The sequence below is a fragment of the Girardinichthys multiradiatus genome, chromosome 6 (assembly GCF_021462225.1).
Source record: "Girardinichthys multiradiatus isolate DD_20200921_A chromosome 6, DD_fGirMul_XY1, whole genome shotgun sequence".
NCBI lineage: Eukaryota > Metazoa > Chordata > Actinopteri > Cyprinodontiformes > Goodeidae > Girardinichthys > Girardinichthys multiradiatus.
The window spans coordinates 42,276,939-42,301,001 of record NC_061799.1 but is presented as its reverse complement, the minus strand read 5'-3'; the positions used below and the strand labels follow the sequence as shown (position 1 = coordinate 42,301,001).

The 24,063-nt window shown below is 39.9% G+C and overlaps 1 protein-coding gene and 1 long non-coding RNA gene across 10 annotated transcripts in view; one reads left to right on the top strand and one right to left on the bottom strand.

Moving 5' to 3' along the window:
• Positions 1–15,559, top strand: part of LOC124869456 (disco-interacting protein 2 homolog C) — a 200,956-nt gene extending 185,397 nt beyond the window's left edge. For 6 of the 9 annotated variants that reach the window (XM_047367309.1, XM_047367316.1, XM_047367308.1 and 3 more), the window contains 10 exons: positions 749–879; positions 1,684–1,852; positions 1,936–2,106; positions 3,804–3,944; positions 5,848–5,909; positions 8,316–8,373; positions 8,527–8,601; positions 11,569–11,743; positions 11,898–12,021; positions 12,907–15,559. In XM_047367309.1, coding sequence (XP_047223265.1) covers positions 749–879; positions 1,684–1,852; positions 1,936–2,106; positions 3,804–3,944; positions 5,848–5,909; positions 8,316–8,373; positions 8,527–8,601; positions 11,569–11,743; positions 11,898–12,021; positions 12,907–13,159 — 1,359 coding nt within the window. In that variant the 3' untranslated portion in view covers positions 13,160–15,559. The remainder of the gene's footprint in view (positions 1–748; positions 880–1,683; positions 1,853–1,935; positions 2,107–3,803; positions 3,945–5,847; positions 5,910–8,315; positions 8,374–8,526; positions 8,602–11,568; positions 11,744–11,897; positions 12,022–12,906) is intronic. The other 3 variants (XM_047367314.1, XM_047367313.1, XM_047367312.1) reach the window with 2 other exon arrangements.
• LOC124869459 lies at positions 8,641–11,562 on the bottom strand. The gene is made up of 3 exons (XR_007038592.1): positions 11,376–11,562; positions 9,497–9,615; positions 8,641–9,019 (listed from the first exon to the last, which is right to left on the bottom strand). It is a non-coding gene; the product is annotated as an uncharacterized LOC124869459 (long non-coding RNA).
• Positions 15,560–24,063: the final 8,504 nt, after the last annotated feature.

The window sequence follows — 24,063 nt, the reverse complement described above, 5'->3', positions numbered from 1 at the left end:
AGGCTGAAAACAGGCTTAGTAAGAGACGACATAGATGTTGTAAGAGGTGATATCAGATTGCACTGCAGTACTGTGTGTGCTGAGACTAGTATTACCCCAGAGCCATGTGCTCAGAGAAAGTAACACTGTTATAGACCTGTAAGTGGATCTTATAACTGCCACATTTCACCCTAAACCTTCCAACAGGTTTTAATAAGATGGCTGAATGTACAGCGGATGCCAGCTGAAATTAATTCTGCCAGCGTTCACATCATCTAGAGCTGCGGATGTGTTGCTTTGCATCATAACTGCAACAGAAAAGACAAAGGCGTCATAAATGAGCGCTGTCTGAAACAGACATTTAGAAAAGAATGGAATCCAGGGCTGCAGGAAACAAAGCCGGCATGTGTTCTCATGTGCAGCTAAATTGCCTGTTCATTGTGATTAATCACTGTGCTTAATGAGCAAATCAGTCACTGCCGCAATATTAGAGCCAACACCAGAAATCGCTGAGGAAAAACAAGACGGCCCATTCACGAGGACGCTGCTGCATCCAAAGTTTTCTCATGCTAATCAACGGGCTGTTGCTCTGTCATGTTCACTTCTGTCAATAAAGGAGGTTTTATCTTCATCCTGTAGGTTTCAACCAAAAGAAATACAAAATACAAATACAAAACTGTCATTGTTTCTACAGACTTAAATATTGAAAACATTTACAGATGTTTAATAACTGACTGACATTCAAACTCTGTGCGTCGATGTGCCGCAGATGTCCCACACAGCCACCAGTGCCTTCTGCCGCTCCATCAAGCTGCAGTGTGAGCTCTACCCGTCCAGAGAGGTCGCCATCTGCCTGGACCCGTACTGCGGCCTAGGCTTCGTCCTCTGGTGCCTTTGCAGGTCAGATCCTCAGGAACAGAGAACAGGGAATGCCAGAAACAAATCCAAACCTTTAATCTTCCAATCATGTTTTTAATTCGTTTGAATTAAGATTGATCAAAAAGATAAAAATGACATCTGTCCATCTATCAATAGGGCATTTAGATTTTTTTGTACTGAAATAGCGTTAAATCAGAATCAGAATCAGAATCAGAATCAGAAAAGCTTTATTGCCAAGTACATTTTTGGACATACAAGGAATTTGTTTTGGCGTAGTCAGTGCAATACAGTACAAATTAAACAGTATAAACATATCTACAATATAATATAAATATATGTGCACAGTTTTAAGTGAGTGAGAGTAAATATAGAGCAGTATAAGATGCAAGAGCAATACAACAGTGCAGGAGAGCAATACAACAGTGCAGGAGAGCAATACAACAGTGCAGAGAGTAAAGAGAGTAATTGGCTTAGATGATAATTTTTGGGAAGTTTAGACGAGGGTGGTATTGCCTCATTCACGAGGAAACAGTCCTAAAGAAAAGGGACCCGAGCACCGAGCCAGGGGGGACCAAGGAAGAGGGTATGGGATTCCCATCATCCTTTCTATAAGGCGGTCTTTGGATTGTGGATTAAATGGCGCACAGTGTGGGTGTATAGTCCTTAAAAGCTTCTCAGGTTGTCTTCAGAGCCAGGTCTAAACATTGGTTATAAATGAGGTGGAAACTGCAACATAAAAATTCTTAAATGTTTTATTCAGTTGGTTTTAAATTCAAATCTTTGCAGCTTTATTTCTAATATTAATACGTTTCTCCACTTGTTCAGTGTGTACTCAGGTCACCAGTCCATCCTCATTCCTCCGTCTGAGCTGGAAGTGAATCCGGCTCTCTGGTTATCGGCCGTCAGTCAGTACAAAGTCCGGGACACTTTCTGCTCCTACAGCGTCATGGAGCTGTGCACCAAAGGCCTGGGCCTGCAAACCGACTCGCTGAAGGTAACTGCGGCTCAGCCTCATGGTTTTAATCACATAAACCTCACAATCTCCTCCTGATACCCATCCTGCTTCCCTCTGTCCAGTCTCGAGGAGTAGACCTGTCCCGGGTGAGGACCTGTGTGGTCGTAGCAGAGGAGCGTCCCAGGATAGCCCTGACGCAGTCCTTTTCCAAACTCTTCAAAGACCTCGGACTCCACCCGCGGGCCGTCAGCACCTCGTTCGGCTGCAGAGTCAACCTGGCCATCTGCCTGCAGGTCAGTCAGCTTTTCACAGCGTCTGCTCTCTGCTTTGAGTTAAACATGGTGGCTGAATTTGGAGCTGAGACTCAATGCATTCACATTTGAGAAGCGTCAGATCTGTAGAACAAATGATATTTCAGCTCCTGTCTGAGGAATAGGAACATTTCGCTGAAGATGGCAGGTCTCTGGTTTTTATTTGGTTTATTTATTGATCTTAGATAAAATGGCAGGTTAAAACATGTTAAACTGAGTTCTTCAAAAAATGCTCCTAAGCATCTCAACTATTTACATTTAATGTTCATGAATGCTGGTTGCTGGTGCTGATGTTCCTTGATTTGAGCTGATCTTGTGTGGATCTCTGCTGGGTTTGCATTAACAGGAACTAAATTAGGTAAAAAGGTTCAAAGGTATCGTACCACATATTTGATTTGAATCATTTTCAAGTCGGCGGCTGCTGGTCATTTCCCCCCTTTACCATTTAGTAGAGCAGGACACCAGTTCTTGAGGACTGACTGTGGACTGATCTACAGAAGTGGACTGATAGGCAATGCAGGGGTTAGGTACATGGGTACAACATGGTTTGTTTACAGGTAGACGGAGGAAGCAGGTCTGCACAAAACGGCAACATGTGGGGACAAAATGGGGACATTCTGACCCGGAGTCATACCTGGTGAACATTGTGATTACTACTGGGGTGGACAGGAGATCCTTCTGCAGTTGTGTTTGAAGCACTTCGTGCTGCAGTGAAACTTCACAGCTTTGCTCATTAGTTTACATACACCCCATACTCCTGACGGGATTAAATGTCTTGTTTTAAATTGTAAGAAAAACAATGATCTTTGTTGTAAAATGACAAAAGTATTATTCTTTTGCTGCAAATTAAATGTAATGATCATATTAACACTCAATCAGGGTTTCATGTAAAAACCTCAGTTCTTTCATTTAAAAATATAAATGACTAAAGTTCACTATGAATTTATTTTAGATTTGAATGGATCAGAATTCAAATATAAAACCTGGAAGGAAGGGAGGAAGGAACTGCAGAAAGGACACTAGGAAGGAAACAATAGCTGAGGAAGGAAGGAAGGACACAAGGAAGAGCATTTTTCCGTACCTATCGAGACCTGGAAGATGTTAAATTCAGATTCCATACTGTACCAGTGTGTCTAGGATCCCTGTTTATAGATGTTGGAGAAAAAACATCCTCTCCTTCATCTGCAGAAATACATCCGGATTTTTCTTCCATATGTTTCTCATGCTCAGCTCCATCCATCCTTCCATTATTCCTGTCACATTCAGCTGTGGTTTAGAACCTTCAGACTGGACACAGATGTCCCTGTTTTTATATAAAATCATCTCTGGATTGCTTTGAAGAGAAATGTTTTTGATTTTATTTATAGTAATTTTCAGGTAAAGCTCAGATCTTTTGCACGATTTTAGCTTGATACCTTAATGCAGAATTGTGGATGATATCTAAGCTTTAGATGTTGCACTAACCTCCAGTCCTTCCATCTGTGATGCTAAGTGTTCCTGTTAGAGAGACTGTTTAAATGGAGGAGTGAGAACCACATTAACTGGTTTGTTTAGGAAGCAGCAGTTAAACTCTGAAGCAGACTAACATCCTGCTGAAGCACATTTTTTAAACCTAACTGCTTGATTTGTTTCTATGAGTTTGCATTTTGACTTTTTTCCTCCCTCTTCTTGTTTTAAAGCATAACCCCACCTACATATCTCATACTTTGTTCTGTCTCCGTCCTCCCTCCTCCTTTACTTTCTTTGCTTCCTCTTTGAATTCATCCTCGGCCCCGTCTCTGCTGCTGCAGCCTCACAGGCTGGGAAAGCTTGCCGACCAGGTAGGAAACCTCCATGAACCCTCCCCTGCCTGATGAACAGCACCATGTTTGTCAGCACCCTGCTCTCCAGCCAGCTTAAGAACAAAACTAAATTACTGAAAATTCCTTATTTTTGACACTTTCTGCAGCCTGAAGGTTTTGCTTTTTAGAATACATCTCCCCAAATGTAGGAAGCATTCTGGTGTTGGACAGATCAGTCTTTTATAATCCTGACATCTTCCAGACATCTCCTGCCTCCTTCTATCTGAAATTTGCTGAAGCATCCTAAATACTGCACAATTTCTCAGTCAAAACAGGAGAGAAGATACAAAAGGAGGACAAACTTGCTTGATAAAAAGAACATACCCATCAAAATGTGAAATTATTAATTCTGTACCTCTTCTTGGTTGTTTTATTTATTTGGCTCTTGGAGGAAGATGCTCAAATAAAGATGCAAACGAGGGAACATAATGAGAGCACTGTGACCCAAAAAATGCCACAACTTTACAGCTCCAGTAACCGACTGGAAACCATCATGGTGACATGATGAAAGATGCTATAGTAATGTAGGAAAAAACAAAGTAAGTCAGTGTCTGAAAACACTCCAAAGTTGCCACCCTAATCTAAATTGCAAAAAATATTAGTAAAGTTATTCATATTTATCCATTAAATTTAAATCTTGTTTCCCGCTTTCCACCTATTTTGCTGTAAATTTAAAGAACAAAATGTTACAGCAGATAAAACAACTGAATCTGCCCAGAAAAAACCCTGCTGAGGCAGGGAATCTGTTACCATACTGGTGGAAACCATCCAATAAAGATTATAAAATGATTTTCAAATGTAAAAAAAACAAAACAAAGGAAATTATTATTTTTCCAAAACTTACTCCTTTTATTTGATTTTGAGAGATGCACGTCTTATTGTCTTCAGAAAAAAACTTCTTGGTGGAATAACAATAAATCTGCCAAGAGTATGAATAGTTTTGGACTTAACTGTAGCTAGTGACATAGACCAGAACGTGTTTGGAAAGGAGTGACACTGAGAAACTTTTTTTCCCACAGAAACCAGTGAAAAACATGTGTTTTCTTGCTGAATTGCAGCAAACCTAAAAGGCTCCAGAACCAGTGGGATGATATAAAAATGGCCGCAGGAAGGACTGCATTAAACTTTAATGTTCGTTGTTACTCTAGTCTGACGGAGTATAAACTAAAAAGATCCAGAAGAGTTGCTCCAAAATTAAATAAATGAGTAGAAAGTGCTGAAGTAAGGGTCTGTGTCCAAGCTAATGTCGCTCACTAGCTAGCTTATCTGACCCTTTTCTGGTGGGACAAACATGCCGCCGTCCTTCTTTCAGAATATCTGAATAAATTCTCATTTTGTGGAAAAATCTTCAAGCTTACATGGTGCTAATACAGCTTCTGATGACTGAGTGCGGACATGAGGGTTTTGCACCGTGGGTGAGTCGGGTTAATGTCTGGTGATGGGTTCTGTTTCTCCGGGGGGGGGGGGGGGGGGAGATGGTTGATTATGAAAGAAATCAGATTTGTTGATCTTAGACCTGTGCAGAACCAATGAAGATGTATCTAATTACAGCTGTTTTGCTTTTAAGCCACAGTCATCACCCTGGACTTTCCTGTTTCTTCCTTCTTTAATTGGTTTGCATGTCGGTTCAGTTAATCACGTTTTACAGTGTTGTATTTGAACTGTTTAGTTTGTTTTGCTGTCACCTTCCACTGAGGTCATCTCAGCGCTCACTCCTAATGTTCCCGTCCTGTGGATCGAAAGCTCGCTGAACATGAATGCATCCACTGCAGCCTGCGAGGAAGTAGTAGTAGTAGTACTAGTGGTAGTTTGGTGTGTAGTGGTACAATAGTACGATGCGAGTAGTATCTGTTCCTACAGTTGGACTGTTTTTGTTTCTCAGGGCACCTCAGGACCCGACCCGACCACTGTGTATGTGGATATGAGGGCGCTACGCCACGACAGGTGAGATTCTTTGTGCTTGACGTTTAAAATGTGAAATAAAATAATGTTCAGACTGTTAAACAGTACATTAATAATGACCACTGCACTAGACAATGTCTTCATTTATACAGCTGCCTTTTACATTAGTTCAGTCTTTGCTACCCTAACCGGTCACTTCATTAGGTACCACCTCTCCAGTACCTGGTTGGACCCCCTTTTGCCTTCAGAACCAACTCGTTTTCTGGTTTCATAAATTAACAAGGACTCGGATACATTGAAGGCACCATGAAGTAGCTGTAGATGTGTCAGATGTGTGAATCTCTTGATCCATCACATCCCAAAGCTGCTCTGTTGGAGATCTGGTGACAGTGCAGGACGTTATCATTGTCATGTTCAACAAACCAGTTTGGGATTTGTTACTGGACGTAATTTTCAACCAGTCTGCCCATTCTCCTCTGCATCAGCAGAACAGCTGCTGCTCTGCTGGTATTTTCCCTTTTTTGGACCATTTTCTGAAAACCTGAGAGATGGTTTGGTGAAATTCCCAGCAGTTCATGAGATACTCAGAGCAGCCTATCCCATGTTCTAAGTCACGTAAATCTCATATCTAGGTGCTCAATTGGATCAAGTTGTTGCCATGTGATTGAATGGTTTCACTGTTTGTGAACAGGTGGACCTAATAAAATGGAGTGCATTTAATGTGACATTTATGTTATATGTTTTCTGCTTGAAAGATTCATTGATGTGACCGTTTTAATTCATGTTTCTTTCTGATAAAATGCAGAAAATTAGAACCAATCTTAACTAATCTTCCGTGATCTCAGTATGAGGCTTGTTTGATTTTCTTGAAGTCTCTGAGCTCCATTTCTTTCTGCTCACGTTGGCCTTTCATATATTCTGTTCCCATAAAGTGTTGCCTGGAGGTGCAGTGGGATCCTGCAGCCGTTCTGCAGGGCATCATCAGTTGTAAAGTTAATTAGTGCGATACGGCCGAGTGTTTGGGAATATGGGACCTTGAAAATAAGAAATGTTCTCCACAGCTCTGGTTAAACAGTAGAAGGTTTGAGTTTAGTGAGAAGCCAAAAGTGTCTCTGAGTTGGTGCAACGTATGCTCCCTTTATGTTGAGCCACGGACTAACAGGCAATGCGTTGCAAGGTTTATAACTCAATTTTAATTGTATTTTTGCACAAAATGATCGGCTCGGTTCATGTCAGTGTAGTCGTATCATGATGTCAGGTGGAGCGGCGAAGATGTCAAGCTTAAATCACACAAGCAATCTAAATAGCAGACTGATGGCAATAAAAGAAGATATCTTGTTTTAGCAATGGTTGCCTCTTAAGAAACAGAGTGCTGCCATCAGTGCTTTGCATCAACATGACGTCACATGCAGGAAACTGCTAAGAAAGTTATACCTGAAAGGATGTTTCTTTGGATCATCAAGAAATTCGAGCTGATGGGTTCATCTGCAATAAAGAACAATTCTGGATGTCAAGGAAGCTCAACAAGAGTCTCCCAAAGAAATGTGATGCCACCAGTGCAGAGCTTGCTCAAAATTAACATGTCAAGGGGTGCACGCTATCCCCTGACCAGAACAGCCAATAAAACCATGAAGGACAGACTGAAATTTGGAATGAAGAACAAGGTGGGTCAGCAGAAGACTGAAAAATCTGAAAACTCCTCAAACCCGGTACCTTACTGAGAACCTGAGGTCTGCTCTCTTAAAGCAGGTGGAGAAACAGAAGCCAACAAACCGATGAACTGATCCACACCAGTCAGGATTTGGTCCTGAAGTTGATATCCAGCATGTCAGACAGATCTGCAGAAGTTATAAAAAACAGTAAAATGTTTTCTAAATCCAGCGAACTGAAGGTTTTCTGCTCCCTGTTCCTCCGCTGAGCCTGTTGATTTTCATCCGGTCCTGCTGATCCATCTGTCCATTTGTGATGATTATATGTAATCATTGTTGATCTAGGCAGTACTGGTCCTTCTGAGACGCTCCAGGCTTGTTGCTTTTAACGTGAGAAACCATTTCTGATGGTTTTTATTGCCTCTCAGAGGTCCGAACCATTACATTCACCCTTGGGCTTAAATTTGATTTTAGAAACTGCTGTTTCTGGAAACTAAGACGATTCAAATAATCTGTTCCCAGAACCATCCCCCTCAGGAGTTCACAGTGACACTCAGCTATCAGCTTTTTCAGACAAAATGACTCAAAAGGATTTTAAAACCCTACAAAAGTCAAATGTTTTTCTTATCAGTGGAGTTTAACTCCAGTAACATTTTGCCCCTTTTAGCTTTTATTTGCATATATTTTTGCTTGAGTCTCTCTAGCCTCATATTTTGCTTTTAGGAATGATCAGATGTATCAAAATTATTAAAGGATGTTAATAGTTTCCTAATAAAATGACTCATATTTTGATGTTCAGGGTCAGATTAGTGGAGCGGGGGTCGCCACACAGTTTACCGCTGATGGAGTCTGGGAAGGTACGTTCTTTATTACCTTTTTAAAGAAAACAAGCAGACATTTCTGTTGAATCCCTTTATTTTCATTCCTCAGCCAAAACCAAAACGTTGCTGTGTTTAAGCCATTCATCCTGCTTTGTTATTAATTATTCTTTCATTCCCCTGAATGAGCAGATCCTGCCCGGAGTCCGGATCATCATCGCCAACCCGGAGACCAAAGGGCCGATGGGGGAGTCACACCTGGGAGAGGTTTGTGGAATCTTTTACCAAACATGAACCATTACGGAGCTGCGAGACTTTCCTTTTGCAATGCTGAGGAAAAGTATTTGCCCCCCTCACAGATTTAAGCCTTGAAATTATGATTTATTTTATTAATCTGATAGCTGCTTGTGCCATAAATAGGGTTTTTCTGCATAAACAGCCTGTTTAAAGTCATTCAGACTTTAGTGTGGGCTTTGATTAGGCCATTCCAGCAAGTCGTCTTGGTCCCGAAGCATTGTTGATTCATGACCTCTGACCTTAACTCAGACAGTGAGGCCTACTGTGCTTTAGATGTTGTTCTGGGTTCTTTGTGACTTCCTTGATGGGTTGTCAATGTGCTCTTGGAGTAACTTTGCTAGGCCGGCCATTCCTGGGAAGGTTCACCACTGCCCCATGTTTTCTCCATCTGTGAATAATGGATCTCACTGTGGTTCACTGTGAAAGCCTAAAGCCTTAGAAATGACTCTGATTATCATTTGTTCTTGAATTTCAATGGATCCCGACTGAATGCATTGCTTTTGAGATCTTTTAGCCTGCTTCATGTTGTCAGACAGGTTCTATTGACAGGTTTCTTGATTCTACGGGTCTGACAGTAATAAAAAGGCCTGGGTGTGGGTTGTGAATGCTGTTAATGACTGTTAAGTGTGTTTTTACACAGGTTATCATTGACTGATATAATTTTATGATCTGGAACGTTTGGCAAACAAAGCTAAACATAAGAAATCTGTAGGGGTGCACATACTTTTTCCAGCAATGTATCTTGCTTCAGAATTTAAATGTGTAACTTGTTCTAGAATTGGTTTGCATTCACATCTGTGTTATATTAGAATCTCTGCAACAAAGAGGTCAGAAATAAAAAATAAGAATATGTCTACTGACTCACCCAGCAAATACCTTAACACTGAACAACAGCGCCCCCTGCTGTTCAACCTCAGGCCTTCAGTTTCCCCAAATGACTTTTTCATGAATCACAGCAGAGACACAGAAGGACTCTGCTTCTCTCTGCAGAATAAAGCAGAACTTTATTACTCTATCTACAGGTCCTTCTCAAAAAATTAGCATATTGTGATAAAGTTAATTATTTTCTATAATGTCATGATGAAAATTTAACATTCATATATTTTAGATTCATTGCACACTAACTGAAATATTTCAGGTCTTTTATTGTCTTAATACGGATGATTTTGGCATACAGCTCATGAAAACCCAAAATTCATAACTCACAAAATTAGCATATTTCATCCGACCAATAAAAGAAAAGTGTTTTTAATACAAAAAACGTCAACCTTCAAATAATCATGTACAGTTATGCACTCAATACTTGGTCGGGAATCCTTTGGCAGAAATGACTGCTTCAATGCGGCGTGGCATGGAGACAATCAGCCTGTGGCACTGCTGAGGTCTTATGGAGGCCCAGGATGCTTCGATAGCGGCCTTTAGCTCATCCAGAGTGTTGGGTCTTGAGTCTCTCAACGTTCTCTTCACAATATCCCACAGATTCTCTATGGGGTTCAGGTCAGGAGAGTTGGCAGGCCAATTGAGCACAGTGATACCATGGTCAGTAAACCATTTACCAGTGGTTTTGGCAGTGTGAGCAGGTGCCAGGTCGTGCTGAAAAATGAAATCTTCATCTCCATAAAGCTTTTCAGCAGATGGAAGCATGAAGTGCTCCAAAATCTCCTGATAGCTAGCTGCATTGACCCTGCCCTTGATAAAACACAGTGGACCAACACCAGCAGCTGACACGGCACCCCAGACCATCACTGACTGTGGGTACTTGACACTGGACTTCTGGCATTTTGGCATTTCCTTCTCCCCAGTCTTCCTCCGGACTCTGGCACCTTGATTTCCGAATGACATGCAGAATTTGCTTTCATCCGAAAAAAGTACTTTGGACCACTGAGCAACAGTCCAGTGCTGCTTCTCTGTAGCCCAGGTCAGGCGCTTCTGCCACTGTTTCTGGTTCAAAAGTGGCTTGACCTGGGGAATGCGGCACCTGTAGCCCATTTCCTGCACACGCCTGTGCACGGTGGCTCTGGATGTTTCTACTCCAGACTCAGTCCACTGGTTCTGCAGGTCCCCCAAGGTCTGGAATCGGCCCTTCTCCACAATCTTCCTCAGGGTCCGGTCACCTCTTCTCGTTGTTCAGCGTTTTCTGCCACACTTATTCCTTCCCACAGACTTCCCACTGAGGTGCCTTGATACAGCACTCTGGGAACAGCCTATTTGTTCAGAATTGTCTTTCTGTGTCTTACCCTCTTGCTTGAGGGTGTCAATAGTGGCCTTCTGGACAGCAGTCAGGTCGGCAGTCTTACCCATGATTGGGGTTTTGAGTGATGAACCAGGCTGGGAGTTTTAAAGGCCTCAGGAATCTTTTGCAGGTGTTTAGAGTTAACTCGTTGATTCAGATGATTAGGTTCATAGCTCGTTTAGAGACCCTTTTAATGATATGCTAATTTTGTGAGATAGGGATTTTGGGTTTTCATGAGCTGTATGCCAAAATCATCCGTATTAAGACAATAAAAGACCTGAAATATTTCAGTTAGTGTGCAATGAATCTAAAATATATGAATGTTAAATTTTCATCATGACATTATGGAAAATAATGAACTTTATCACAATATGCTAATATTTTGAGAAGGACCTGTAGTAGCAGATAGAACAAAATATCTTCATGAAGTTGACTTTTTATTGTCCAGTAGAACAGTTCAGTTTTCGTCCACAGCCACACAAGGTCTGTCCCAGTAAACCTTTCACCCTACCTGATGATCAGAGATGGTGACCCAGGAAGGTTTTTGTCTTTGTTTGGATTTTAATCCTCCTAATCTAAGTCTGTAGTTGTAAATCTAGCCTTTGTAACATTCTGATTGGTTGTTGGTCTCCATGAGCCTGCCTCCGGCTGTTGAGCAAACACTGGATATGGCTTTAACCAGTTAAACATTGCTCTGTTTGTAGATTTGGGTGCACAGCGGCCACAACGCCAGCGGTTACTTCACCGTCTACGGGGATGAAGTTCTGCAGTCGGATCATTTCAGCTCCAGGCTCAGTTTTGGGGACACTCAGACAGTTTGGGCTCGGACCGGATATCTAGGCTTCCTGCGGCGGACCGAGCTGACAGACGCCAGCGGAGGTGAGTTCAGTGCAGCTGAGTAGGATTCGTCTAGCTTCTCCTCACTGTAAAACCAAACAGCTGCAGTACTCTGGATTATGTAGTTGTTTATAGGAGGAATGACCGTCATGCAGCTCCTGCCAGGAAACAAAGTGTTTGTTTTCTGTGTCTGCAGAGCGTCACGATGCTCTGTATGTGGTGGGCGCTCTGGAGGAAGCCATGGAGCTGAGGGGGATGCGTTACCACCCCATTGACATCGAGACCTCGGTCATCAGGACGCACAAGAGCATCACAGAGTGGTAAGAACTGATAGACGGGTTCATGTTGTACTTTAAAGGGAAAGACTCATAGTTCTAAGGTCCAACACACATAATAGTAAAAACAATCGGGTCTTCATCAGGTTCTAAATCCAACCAACAGATTCCACACTGTCATTATTTATGAAGCACAGATGATGCAGTACACCCTTAGTGCTTCCACAGGATTTAGGTCAGTTTGTTGGTACAGAGATGGAAAGACATCAGCAATGATGTCAGAGATGCAACTGTTGCTACCCATCAAGGGTTTTAAAACTATTTAAAATGGCTGCCGGTCTTCTCAGGAATGGAGGTCGCAACAAATTCACCCCCAAGGTCAAAGTGTGAAATACTCAAAGAAAATATCAAGAGCCCATTAATCCCATTGTAGATCTGGTTGTATATTCAGGGTCGTTGTCCTGCTAGAGGGTGTACCTCCACTAACCTCTCTTCTCTAGGACTATCCTGTATTTAGCTCCATCCATCTTCCCTTCAACTCTGACCAGTTTCTCTGTCTCCACAGCATTATGCTGTCGCTATAATTAGAGTTGCAATGGCCCAGTCAAAGTCCAGATCTCAGTCTGATTAAAATACTGAGCTTGGACCTGAAGATATCTGTTCAGAGAAGAATGTCTGCAAACCTTAATGAACAGAAGCAACGTTGAGAAGAAGAGCGGTCCGGAACTCCTCCACAATGATGAGAGAGGAGAGGCTTATAGTGACCAAAGGTGGTTCTACGAGATGTTGGATCAAGGGATGTACTTAGTTTTTCCAGACCCAAGTTCCCAGCCACTCCCAAACCGGTTTCTGGGCTCCTAAAGTTCAATCTCCCTTTTTAGGACCCTTTAATGTTCTAATCGGTTCTCATACTGTGTGTTCTGTTTCCAGCGCGGTATTCACTTGGACCAACCTACTAGTGGTCGTGGTGGAGCTGGACGGCTCCGAGCACGAAGCGCTGGACCTGGTCCCTCTGGTCACCAACGTGGTTCTGGAGGAGCACTACTTGATCGTCGGGGTGGTGGTGGTCGTCGACATCGGAGTCATCCCCATCAACTCCCGCGGCGAGAAGCAGCGGATGCACCTACGCGACGGCTTCCTGGCTGACCAGCTGGACCCCATTTATGTGGCCTACAACATGTAGCGGCCCCTAGTGGATGAAAGATAAACTTAAAAACATCCAAGACTGGGGAACAAACTGAAGGCCAGGAGGCCATTTTAGCCCTGTGCTTTGTCTTTCAGGCAATCGCATTTTGGTTTCTCGCCTTGAAGTTCTGGTTCAGTTTGGAGATTAGCGCTCGTTCGTCTGGGGAGAAGGGAAGCTGGTTCCTTCAGGGCACATTTATGCTGATATCAGAAAGAATTTGGCTTCAACAGCAACATCTGGCTCACTCTATATTATCCTGTTTTATTTTTTAATTTCAGAACAGTCCTGGCTATTTTTGAAAATGATATTTACACAAAAAAACTAAAATATTTTGTGTTTTTACAACCATTACAAAGTTGTGAGATATGTTTTGATATGAGGGCGGGGCCTAAGTGAAGCCAATCACATCTGAACCTTAGTTTTACCGTGAGGTACGTTCATTTAGCGTTGGGTTTTTTATCTACCAGCTGGTCCATTTCACCAGGTGCTCATGTCCACACAGGTGCAGCCTTTAACAGCTCGTATCATGTAAGTATGTACAAAAAGAAACCAATTTAATTTATTTTCTCTTTTAGAAGTTTATGATTCAAGAATGTTTTTGTTCTTGAATATTTGCTAATATAAAAAGAAATTGTACTATCTCAAGTGAAAGACTCACGTTAAGCATATTATTAAAAAATACAAATATATGATGATAGATTATATTGAAGATGAAGGGTAATATTTCTGTGGAAAGCAGGTTGATTTACGGTGCTGTTTTGTCTGTGTTTTGGTCTGAAATGTGTCCAGCTCATTCCAGCTTACAAAAGAAAGATCCTGATCCAAAATGTCCTAAGATGTTTGTGCATAACAGGCAGTTTGCTGGAGGATTTTCTTCAGTAAGGGAAAAGTAAACTTTCTAAGTGGCATTGATTTAAGAGCTTGTTAAATCCTCTAAAGACACCTATTACATCACCAACCTGTTATTAATTGCACTATTTGGGTTCAAACTCAAGTCTTTAGAAACTAAAAGGAACTATATTTTAGCCTTATAATATAGAACATGGAGAAAATTAGGTATATAAATACTTAAAAGTTCCCCTCACCATAAACTGAGCTCTCTGTTCCACGGCTTTGCTGCCATCTAGTGGTCACTAGGAGTAGTACAATCAGAGCTTTTCTTAAATACACCACCTTCTACATTTATTGGTATCTCTGATAAGGAGGTGAAAAAGCCTTAAAATAAATGAATCTTCTGTTGCAGCAGAATCATCTCACTGACAAATCTAGAAAGCATTAATATCAATTTAGCGAGATGTTTAGGAACCTGTTTGGTGCGGGGACAGAGATGGCCTTCGAAGAACGTGGATGAACCATTTCTGTTTGTTTTTTTTTTACCATCATCTTGTTTTGATCAACCAGATTTTCATTCCAAATGTCTCGATACTTCAAAGAGTTCAGTTTCAAGGGTCTTTGGGGGGGTGGGGAGGAAACAGGCCCACAGCATCACATATCCTTCACTGTACTTATTAGTGAGCACATGGTTTCAGCTGCAGTGATGGCAAGACAAAGCTTTTTCTTTTCTCTGCAGTGCCTCCCAAAAAACCAGTTACCATGTACAATGTGTCTAAAGGGTTGCTACGGAGACTTGACCTCCCATCATTGTGGTTTGGAGATTAGAGATAAATATGGATCCAGCCTCGTCTGTCCGTTCCAGATGATTCAAACTTTAATCCCAGGTCTGACTGTAAATGTGGGCAAATTTAGCAGCTATTGTAACATTTCCTGAATAATGAGCTGCCGCACCTAAAAAATGTGCTCGAGTCTTTCCCATTTTCAGGAGTAGCTATGAGAAACCGACCTTTGCTTTGTGTGCTATTTATTACCCATCAACTTAAAATGTAGTAAGGAATGAAATAGTTTGGGTTTTGCTACAATGTGAGATTCTGCTACTGCAGAAGAAGATGAATTTATTTTCAGGCTAAAAACCCGTCTCTACCAGGTTTACCGCTGCTGATTGTAAAGGGGACTGTGTGTTAAATCTTTATTACTGACCTTCGCTGGAATGAAACTGGTGCCTTCAGACCGACCAGCAGCAGCGCTTCATCTGGAGACGCCACTCCAGCTGTAAATATCAGAAAGAGGAGCCCCTTCATATTTTTACACAAACACCCTGGTTCAGGGTTCAAACAGTGATGTCAATGATAGAAATAAAAGTGTTTTATCAGAGACCCTTTAACTCAATGAAGAGCTACAGAGAATGTTCCACTTTCAACCCATGAGGATCCTTTTTTTTTTTTTTTTACAAATAAAGCACTTTCTTCACTCTTTCTTTTCAGCAGACTGTATGTTTTAAAATTGTTGTGTTGGTGTCATGTCTTTTCATTTAAATAAACATTTCAACAATTTTGACACAAACCTTGCATGCTGGTCTTATAATTCTGGAGTGTTTCGGGAAAGCAGAAATGATAAAGTTGAATTTATTTCCCAGATTTAGGTTGCAGGATGACACTTTTTACCAAAACAGAAAAAAGTCAAATCAATGGAAAAGATTGGATCACAGAGAGGACTGGTTCAGGAAGGAAATCCAGACATCACTTCCTAGCTCCTCCAAGGCCTGAAGTTACAGTATAAAGAGGTGCATCTGTGTTATTGTGTGAATGCCTTCAGCATTCACACAATAACACAGATGCTGTTTCTCTTTATTATCTATATCTAACACTTTTTTTGGCACCTATCTCCTCCTTCATACTTTGTGCTATTTCAGCCATTCAACTTTTAAAATGTTCAGCTCATTTAGGACATAATGGCTATGACGTTTGGTATTAATACTTTTTATACTTTTTAAAATATTCAGCTTTTTGTGCCGATTTTTGGCCCATTGAAATGAATGGAAAATCTTAAAAATTCCGCAAATTTCAGCTAAAACTTTGTGCTCTTTAATAGCTTACTACTTCTGCACAAGACATTAAGCTATCTTCAAATGATTAATCTCTTTGATATCTATTACGGTTCTTCTACAATTGCGATTCAAATTTTATGCAGGATTTTTGACGTTTTTGATTTTATAATGTAATCCTATGGCGGAATTTGTCAATTGGTAGAGTGTACACTCTAGGTTTTTGAATAACCTGAGAAAGTACGAACAAACTCTCCTCACTTGCTCAATTTTCACTCTACTGGCACAAATTAGGTATCAAAATGTAGGATGCTCTTTTGCAATTCAGAAAACATCACCCTCATTAATGTGGGTCTAAAGGATTTCACGCAACACGCCCAGGAGCAACGCTAAGTCAACACACCCTGAATGGAAAACCTATAGGAATGTGTTGAGGTAAAATAATGCTATCACTGATATCCTTGAGGCCTCAACCTCGCAGTTCGGATGTCGTGAGAAAGAACAGATGAAGAGCAGGAAATTAAGATTAACACAAGTTTAATTTGGAAGATAAGTCCAATGATTTCTAATGCAAAATGAATACATACAGAATAACACAAAGAAAATTTACATAAGGCCATATGGAGAGAGATCGCAGGTTTTCAGCAAAGCATGGCTGTCTTTACCCCGATGTCTCTGTCATTACAAGTTCTAGAACATCTTTATACCATTGACTTCAAAGCTTACTGACTGTGCCTTTCCCTTTTTGCAGTCTGGTGATGTAAATCAGCCAAGCTCCCTTGTGGTATCTATACCATGGCCAAAAGTTGACATTAATTGCTTTATTGTCCATACATCCAGCTTTTACTGCTTGCAGCTGTTGAGACCCCTGCTCCATCCTGACTCCTGCTGTGATCTGTGATGTCTCCTCAAGGCTCACTCATATTAAATCTCAGTTTAATGTTCCCACATGCAAACTAAACTAATATCATGAAAGTACATGATTTTAATTCTCAACAAATGTCAGAAAAAAATCAGAGAAAAAAATATTTAAACTCACGTTTTCGAATCGCCGCCTCTTCTAAACCGTTCAAGTTAGAGACATGAGCTTTGCACCAATTAATCTTCAGACCTTGCTGGCGCTCACAGTGAAGGAATTTGTTTGATACCTTTTATTGTTTTGTCATAAAAAAGTTTGTTTAGGAGTTCCAAATCTGTCCTTCCCAAAATCGCTTGAAATTAAAATATTTCAAAATTATCCACTTTTCTACTCAGTCACATCTCCTACACTGATTTATGTAGACACATGAAAATCTCCAGGATTGTTCACCGGTCTCTGCTGATACCTACAGCCCACAAATTATTTGGATACCTTTTTAGCGTTTTCTCGTGAAGTAGGTTTGTTTGAGAGTGAAAAATTCACCTTCACTCAGGTTAAAAATGGTCAAAATTATCCACTTTTTCACAGGGTCACACCTCCCAGGCAGATTTTAGTAGAAAATTGAGAAGCTCCATGATTGTTCACCAGGACCTGCTGATTAATACAGTGCATGAATCAAATTGATAGCGCTTATAGTTTCCGAGGTAATAGACGGTGTTCGAGAGCATGTTCAGGCATTTTTGTGTTTTTCTCCATTTTCCCCTTTTTTTTCACCTAGTGTTGTGCCTTTAATATTATATTTTCAAGAAAAAAGTGTTAATATTCTCGTTCCCCTGTCCGTTCTGAGAAAAACGGTCCAGGAATGACGTCGATAGCCTTTACGGTTTCCGTGTTATGGGCAGTAGTTCGGGAGCATGTACCACCATGTTATAAAGCCAGGCCAGGGGCAGAAACAAAGTGAGGTGCTGCTTGAGTGAGAAACAGCAGCTGTTGGGCGCTCATTAGTTACCATAGCAACAGAACACAGCTGCCAGTGACCTTAAGTAACCTCTGACAGAGAGTGGCTCTGAGGCTGAGATCAGGCCAGAAGCTTTCATAAGTGATCACAAGAAGTCAGTCATAGCTGACAACCACACTAGACTTTCAAAATAAGACCTACACATACTCTCCAAAATAAAAGCCTTTTTTTCACACTGAACATCAACCTTCCATATTTACAAATGACTTTTTAAAGCTGATAATAGCATACACGATTTCAGCCGAGCAAGCAGGTTCTATATGACTAATGGAAATAACCCAGACTTGAAAGGACAACCCTGCTAGATTTTCAAAATAAGACAAAACATGCTCTACAAAATAAAAGCCTTTTTTTCACACTGAACATCAACCTTCCATATTTACAAATGACTTTTTAAAGCTGATAATAGCATACACAATTTCAGCCGAGCAAGCAGGTTCTATATGACTAATGGAAATAACCCAGACTTGAAAGGACAACCCTGCTAGATTTTCAAAATAAGACAAAACATGCTCTACAAAATAAAAGGCTTTACATTTTAAACTATAGAAAATTGCAACACTGGGCTTCACAATAATGTTGGAGCTCATCCAGTGTAGGAAATAGGACCAGATCAGCCCTTTAAAATAAGGCTTACTGAAATGTTCAAAATAAAAGCCTCAATCTTTAATAGTTACTAGTGATTATTTAAGTTGATAATAGCATACATAATGATTTTAGAATAGCAAACAGGTTCTATGTAACTAATAAAAGTAACCCAGACCTGAAAGGACAACCATGCTGGATTTTCAAAATAAGACAAAACATGCTCTACAAAATAAAAGCCTTTACATTTTAAATTATAAATAATTGCAGGACTGGGCTTCACACTACTGTTGGAGCTCACCCAGTGTTGGAAATAGGACCATGTTGGCCTTTTAAACTAAAGCTTACTGAAACATTCAAAATTAAAGCCTCAGTCTTCCAGAGGTGGTAGTAATTTTTTAAGCTGATAATGGCATACATAATGATTTTAGAATAGCAACCAGGTTCTTTATATCTAGTGGAAGTTCGCCAGACCTGAAAGGACAAATATACTGGACTTTCAAAACAACACCTAGACATATCTTTCAAAATAAACGTCTTCATATTTCACACAGCGATAATCGCAGCATTGGTCTTAACACTATTGCTGGGACTCTGTGATGGAAATGGATCTTCTTTATCCTTTCAAAATAAACTCAGATATTTACAAAATAAAAGCCTCAACATTCCTTAGTTGGGGCCTGCCATAGCACTGAAGGGAGAACAGTGAGTGACCTGACTCCCATGCCATTGCCTTGTGGCATCTATTACTACACATCTCTAAACTGGACTCTTTATTTATTGGCGAATGCCAAAGCAATGCAAGGACATATGATTACTGGTGAAACAAGAACAGGTATAGATAGACATCTTAACCTTCTACCCTCAATCATGATGCACACCGTTCTGTTGCTTTGGTTCCGTACCTCAGCCCCAAACCTTTGGCTCTGGTCCAAGAAGCACGCACCAAGAGGCAGGCCCCGTCTAAATTTCTTCAGAAATGTTCTAGTTTATTATTATTATTATTATTGTGTGAATGCTGAAGAGTGAATAATTTTAAACGGCTATTTCATAGACTTTTGAATATAGGCTGTATTAAGCATTAGCATTTTAGCTAATTTTAGCTTATATATTGCTTTTTGCATGGTAGCTGGGATAAATTAATATCAGCCTTCATGCTAGTGATAGCCACTATGCTAATGTTAGCATTTTAGCTTCTCTTTCTCCTCTCTTCTCTCTTAACTGAAGAACACGTTTGCCTTTTTTAGGCAATTTCTTCTTTGTTTTTGTGTTTGTTCAGCATATTTGTTGTTAGTTCATTCTTTTTCTGAATTTTCTGCTATTTTGTATGTATTTTAGCACTGAATTAAACTTCTTAGGATATATTTTTGCTTCAGTCTATGCTTTTTCAACTCATCCATGGGCAGCTCTTTCCTGCTTTTTTGAAGTTTTTGTCAGTTCTTGCATTTCAACAACTGTTTGAACAAGTAGTTTTGAGGTAACTTTACATTGTTCAATTCAATTCAATTCAGTTTATTTATATAGCACCAATTCACAACACACGTCGTCTCAAGGCACTTCACAAAAGTCAGGTACATACATTCCAATTAATCCTAACCATTGAACAGTGCAGTCAGATTCAGTTATTTATTCAAATTGGAAAAAAAGTTTTTCTATCTAAGGAAACCCAGCAGATTGCATCCAGTCAGTGACTTGCAGCATTCCCTCCTCCTGGATGAGCTTGTTAAGCTGTTTTATAGCTAATAAGTCTTCCTGCTTAAACAGAACAGATGACAGTTTTTCTTTGCTGTTTCTACTTCTACTAATTTATCAGATTTCAGCAGATTTTCTGCAGTCAATTTCAGCTTGTTTCTGCCAGCTTTCAGCTAAAATATTTAGCTTACAGCATTCACACTGCATTTTCGCAGGAAATGCAATTTTTCTAGTTAATAAAGGTCCCCCTTTAATTAGAAACTGTTTTAGACTATTATCTCCTATTTTGCTTTATGAAATGCACAAGAAGGACTTTCTTCTGCTCATAAAAATGTAACTGACTTTTACCAAAGAAAAAAGTTTTGAGGTACTTTTTACCTTTATTTGACACTGGTAACTTTACTATAATTTAAGTAAAATTTTATCAAAGTAACTGTACTTTTACTTGAGTACATTAGGTTTGTACTCTTTATTGTACTCCACCTCGGAAAGCCAGTACTGAAGATGCTAGAGAGTGAGAAGATTATAGATGGTGGAGCAGAAAACAGTCGTTTGCTGCAGAGGTTACTTATACAGGGAACAATGTAGAGGTATTTTATCAGATTGAACTTTCAGAACCTACTGTTGGTGATTTGTGTTAATTTCATTTTTTATAAATGAGCAGTAGGATGTTGGACTTGAATGAAAGTTTTGCCTTGTAGGACTCTGCTGATATTACTTAGCAGTTTGGTGATTACAAAGCACAATTTCATTTATTATTAAAAGGAAAATGGAATTTTGAATGGAGAAAGAGATTATTAATAGATTTTTGTTCAACTGTATTTCTTCAGTGGTTTGTATTGTTTTATTATAAATATTTTAATTGTTTCACAGAACATACATTTCAAAAGACAAATTGGTCTTGAATAAGAAAAAAAATCAAATGGACTACATAAAGTATTTTAACTGAAGACATTTTTTTAAGTTTAACATGACATTAATATCAATTGGGAATAACACAAAAATTTAAGTTCGAATAAGAATAAAACAGTACAATTTAGAGAGACCAATGAACCTAATAGTCATGTTTTTGAACTGTGGGGCAAGCCTGAGCACCAGGAGAGAACCCACATATGAAAATATTTCTTTTTTCTTCATTTAAATGTTTTTACATGTTTTACATCATCCCTGTTTGGTTTAGATAAGGTTTCCTTTTAAAAATATATATATTTTTGGTATTTACCCAGGTTATCTATGTCATACTAAAAGTTAGAGTTTAAACAAAACCCAGGTGATCATTTCTGTTATAAAATGTAAGACTATAAGCATATCCCAGCATCTTCTGTGGCAATAAAACAAAATATTAACAGATCACCAAATAACCATTAATATCATATTTACTGAAATAGTTATTAAAAGGTTATTCTTTGATTGTTAGGTGTACCAGTCTCTACCTATTGCCAATGCCTTTAAATTATTTTAAATATGGCCTGGCCTTATTTTGAGAGCTCAACTATAAGTAATGGAATTGCTAGAAAGATTCAAATAAAATTTTCAGGAACCAGTGTCAGAACTCTATCTGATAAAGACATCAAAAATACAGAAAGCCTTTGGAAAACTCTTCCAGCTATGTGCACACAAACCCCAGTTACTCTTTGAATCATATTGAAAGAAGCTAAAGAGCAGGTCTTGATCCAAGCAGGCTGCTGAGCTGCACTGGAGATGGAAGAGCTTTCTACAGCCCCCATAGAAGGGTTATTGTCCTCTGTATCTTCAGTCCTGTGTATTTTGTTATTTCTCCTTTGATTCAATACTTGTCTTGATGGAGATGCTTTTTGAAAATTTATTTTGGGGTTTTCAAGAATTACTCTTAATTCATGTCTTCTCCTAGATGCAGAAGGGTCCAGATGTTCCGCAGACAACTGAGACATGTAGACGTTTTGTCTGCTTAAAGGAGAGACACCACTAGTTAGATCTTCTGTTTGAATTGAGGATGAAACTAAATCCACTCCAGGAAAGTGTGATGTCTCTGCATTAGTTGATTCAAATGTCTCTCTTGTTGCCTCAGTCAAGTCTTGATGACTGCTGTTAGAGGGTCTTTGCTTCAGGTTATCGGTATATAAATTCAGGTTGTGGATGATAGAAGGATTTCCTTGTAGTATTACAAAGATTACAAGATCTGCTGAAGTCAAAGAGGCGTTTCGGTGCAACTTTGTGCATCCATCAAATGTGTTTCTGGATCCATTGCTGATCTGATTCAGAGGTTTATCAAAGTCTTTAAGATTCTGTTGTTCTGAAGCAGTCTGGGCTTTAGAAAAAGGATTATATTTAGATATTGTCCCAGATGCTTGAGTCATATTGTCAGTGGTCTCATCTGGCTTTTGAACCACATTAGACACATAGCCAGTACTGGAAACCTGTTGGGTCCATGCCTTAGTTGATTCTGTTTCTGGCAGGGTTCTGTTTGAGCAATTGTTTTTAGAATTGAAGATTTGAACCTTCTTATCAGTTGTCTCTTCTTTTGTCTGGATCTTAGCAGAAACACAGTTTGGGTCAGAAATCTGTGACGTTTGTCTTTTCTCAGTCAAGTCTTGATGACTGCTGTTAGAGGGTCTTTGCTTCAGGTTATCGGTATATAAATTCAGGTTGTGGATGATAGAAGGATTTCCTTGTGGTATTACAAAGATTACAGGATCTGCTGAAGTCAAAGAGGCGTTTCGGTGCAACTTTGTGCATCCATCAAATGTGTTTCTGGATCCATTGGTGGTCTGATTCAGAGGTTTATCAAAGTCTTTAAGATTATGTTGTTCTGAAGCAGTCTGGGCTTTAGAAAAAGGATTATATTTAGATTTTGTCCCAGATGCTTGAGTCATATTGTCAGTGGTCTCATCTGGCTTTTGAACCACATTAGACACATAGCCAGTACTGGAAACCTGTTGGGTCCATGCCTTAGTTGATTCTGTTTCTGGCAGGGTTCTGTTTGAGCAATTGTTTTTAGGCTTGAAGATTTGAACCTTCTTATCAGTTGTCTCTATTTTTGTCTGGATCTTAGCAGAAACACAGTTTGGGTCAGAAACCTGTGACGTTTGTCTTTTCTCAGTCAAGTCTTGATGACTGCTGTTAGAGGGTCTTTGCTTCAGGTTATTGGTATATAAATTCAGGTTGTGGATAATAGAAGGATTTCCTTGTAGTATTACAAAGATTACAGGATCTGCTGAAGTCAAAGAGGCGTTTCGGTGCAACTTTGTGCATCCATCAAATGTGTTTGTGGATCCATTGCTGATCTGATTCAGAGGTGTATCAAAGTCTTTAAGATTATGTTGTTCTGAAGCAGTCTGGGCTTTAGAAAAAGGATTATATTTAGATATTGTCCCAGATGCTTGAGTCATATTGTCAGTGGTCTCATCTGGCTTTTGAACCACATTAGACACATAGCCAGTACTGGAAACCTGTTGGGTCCATGCCTTAGTTGATTCTGTTTCCGGCAGGGTTCTGTTTGAGCAATTGTTTTTAGGCTTGAAGATTTGAACCTTCTTATCAGTTGTCTCTATTTTTGTCTGGATCTTAGCAGAAACACAGTTTGGGTCAGAAACCTGTGACGTTTGTCTTTTCTCAGTCAAGTCTTGATGACTGCTGTTAGAGGGTCTTTGCTTCAGGTTATCGGTATATAAATTCAGGTTGTAGATGATAGAAGGATTTCCTTGTAGTATTACAAAGATTACAGGATCTGCTGAAGTCAAAGAGGCGTTTCGGTGCAACTTTGTGCATCCATCAAATGTGTTTCTGGATCCATTGGTGGTCTGATTCAGAGGTTTATCAAAGTCTTTAAGATTATGTTGTTCTGAAGCAGTCTGGGCTTTAGAAAAAGGATTATATTTAGATATTGTCCC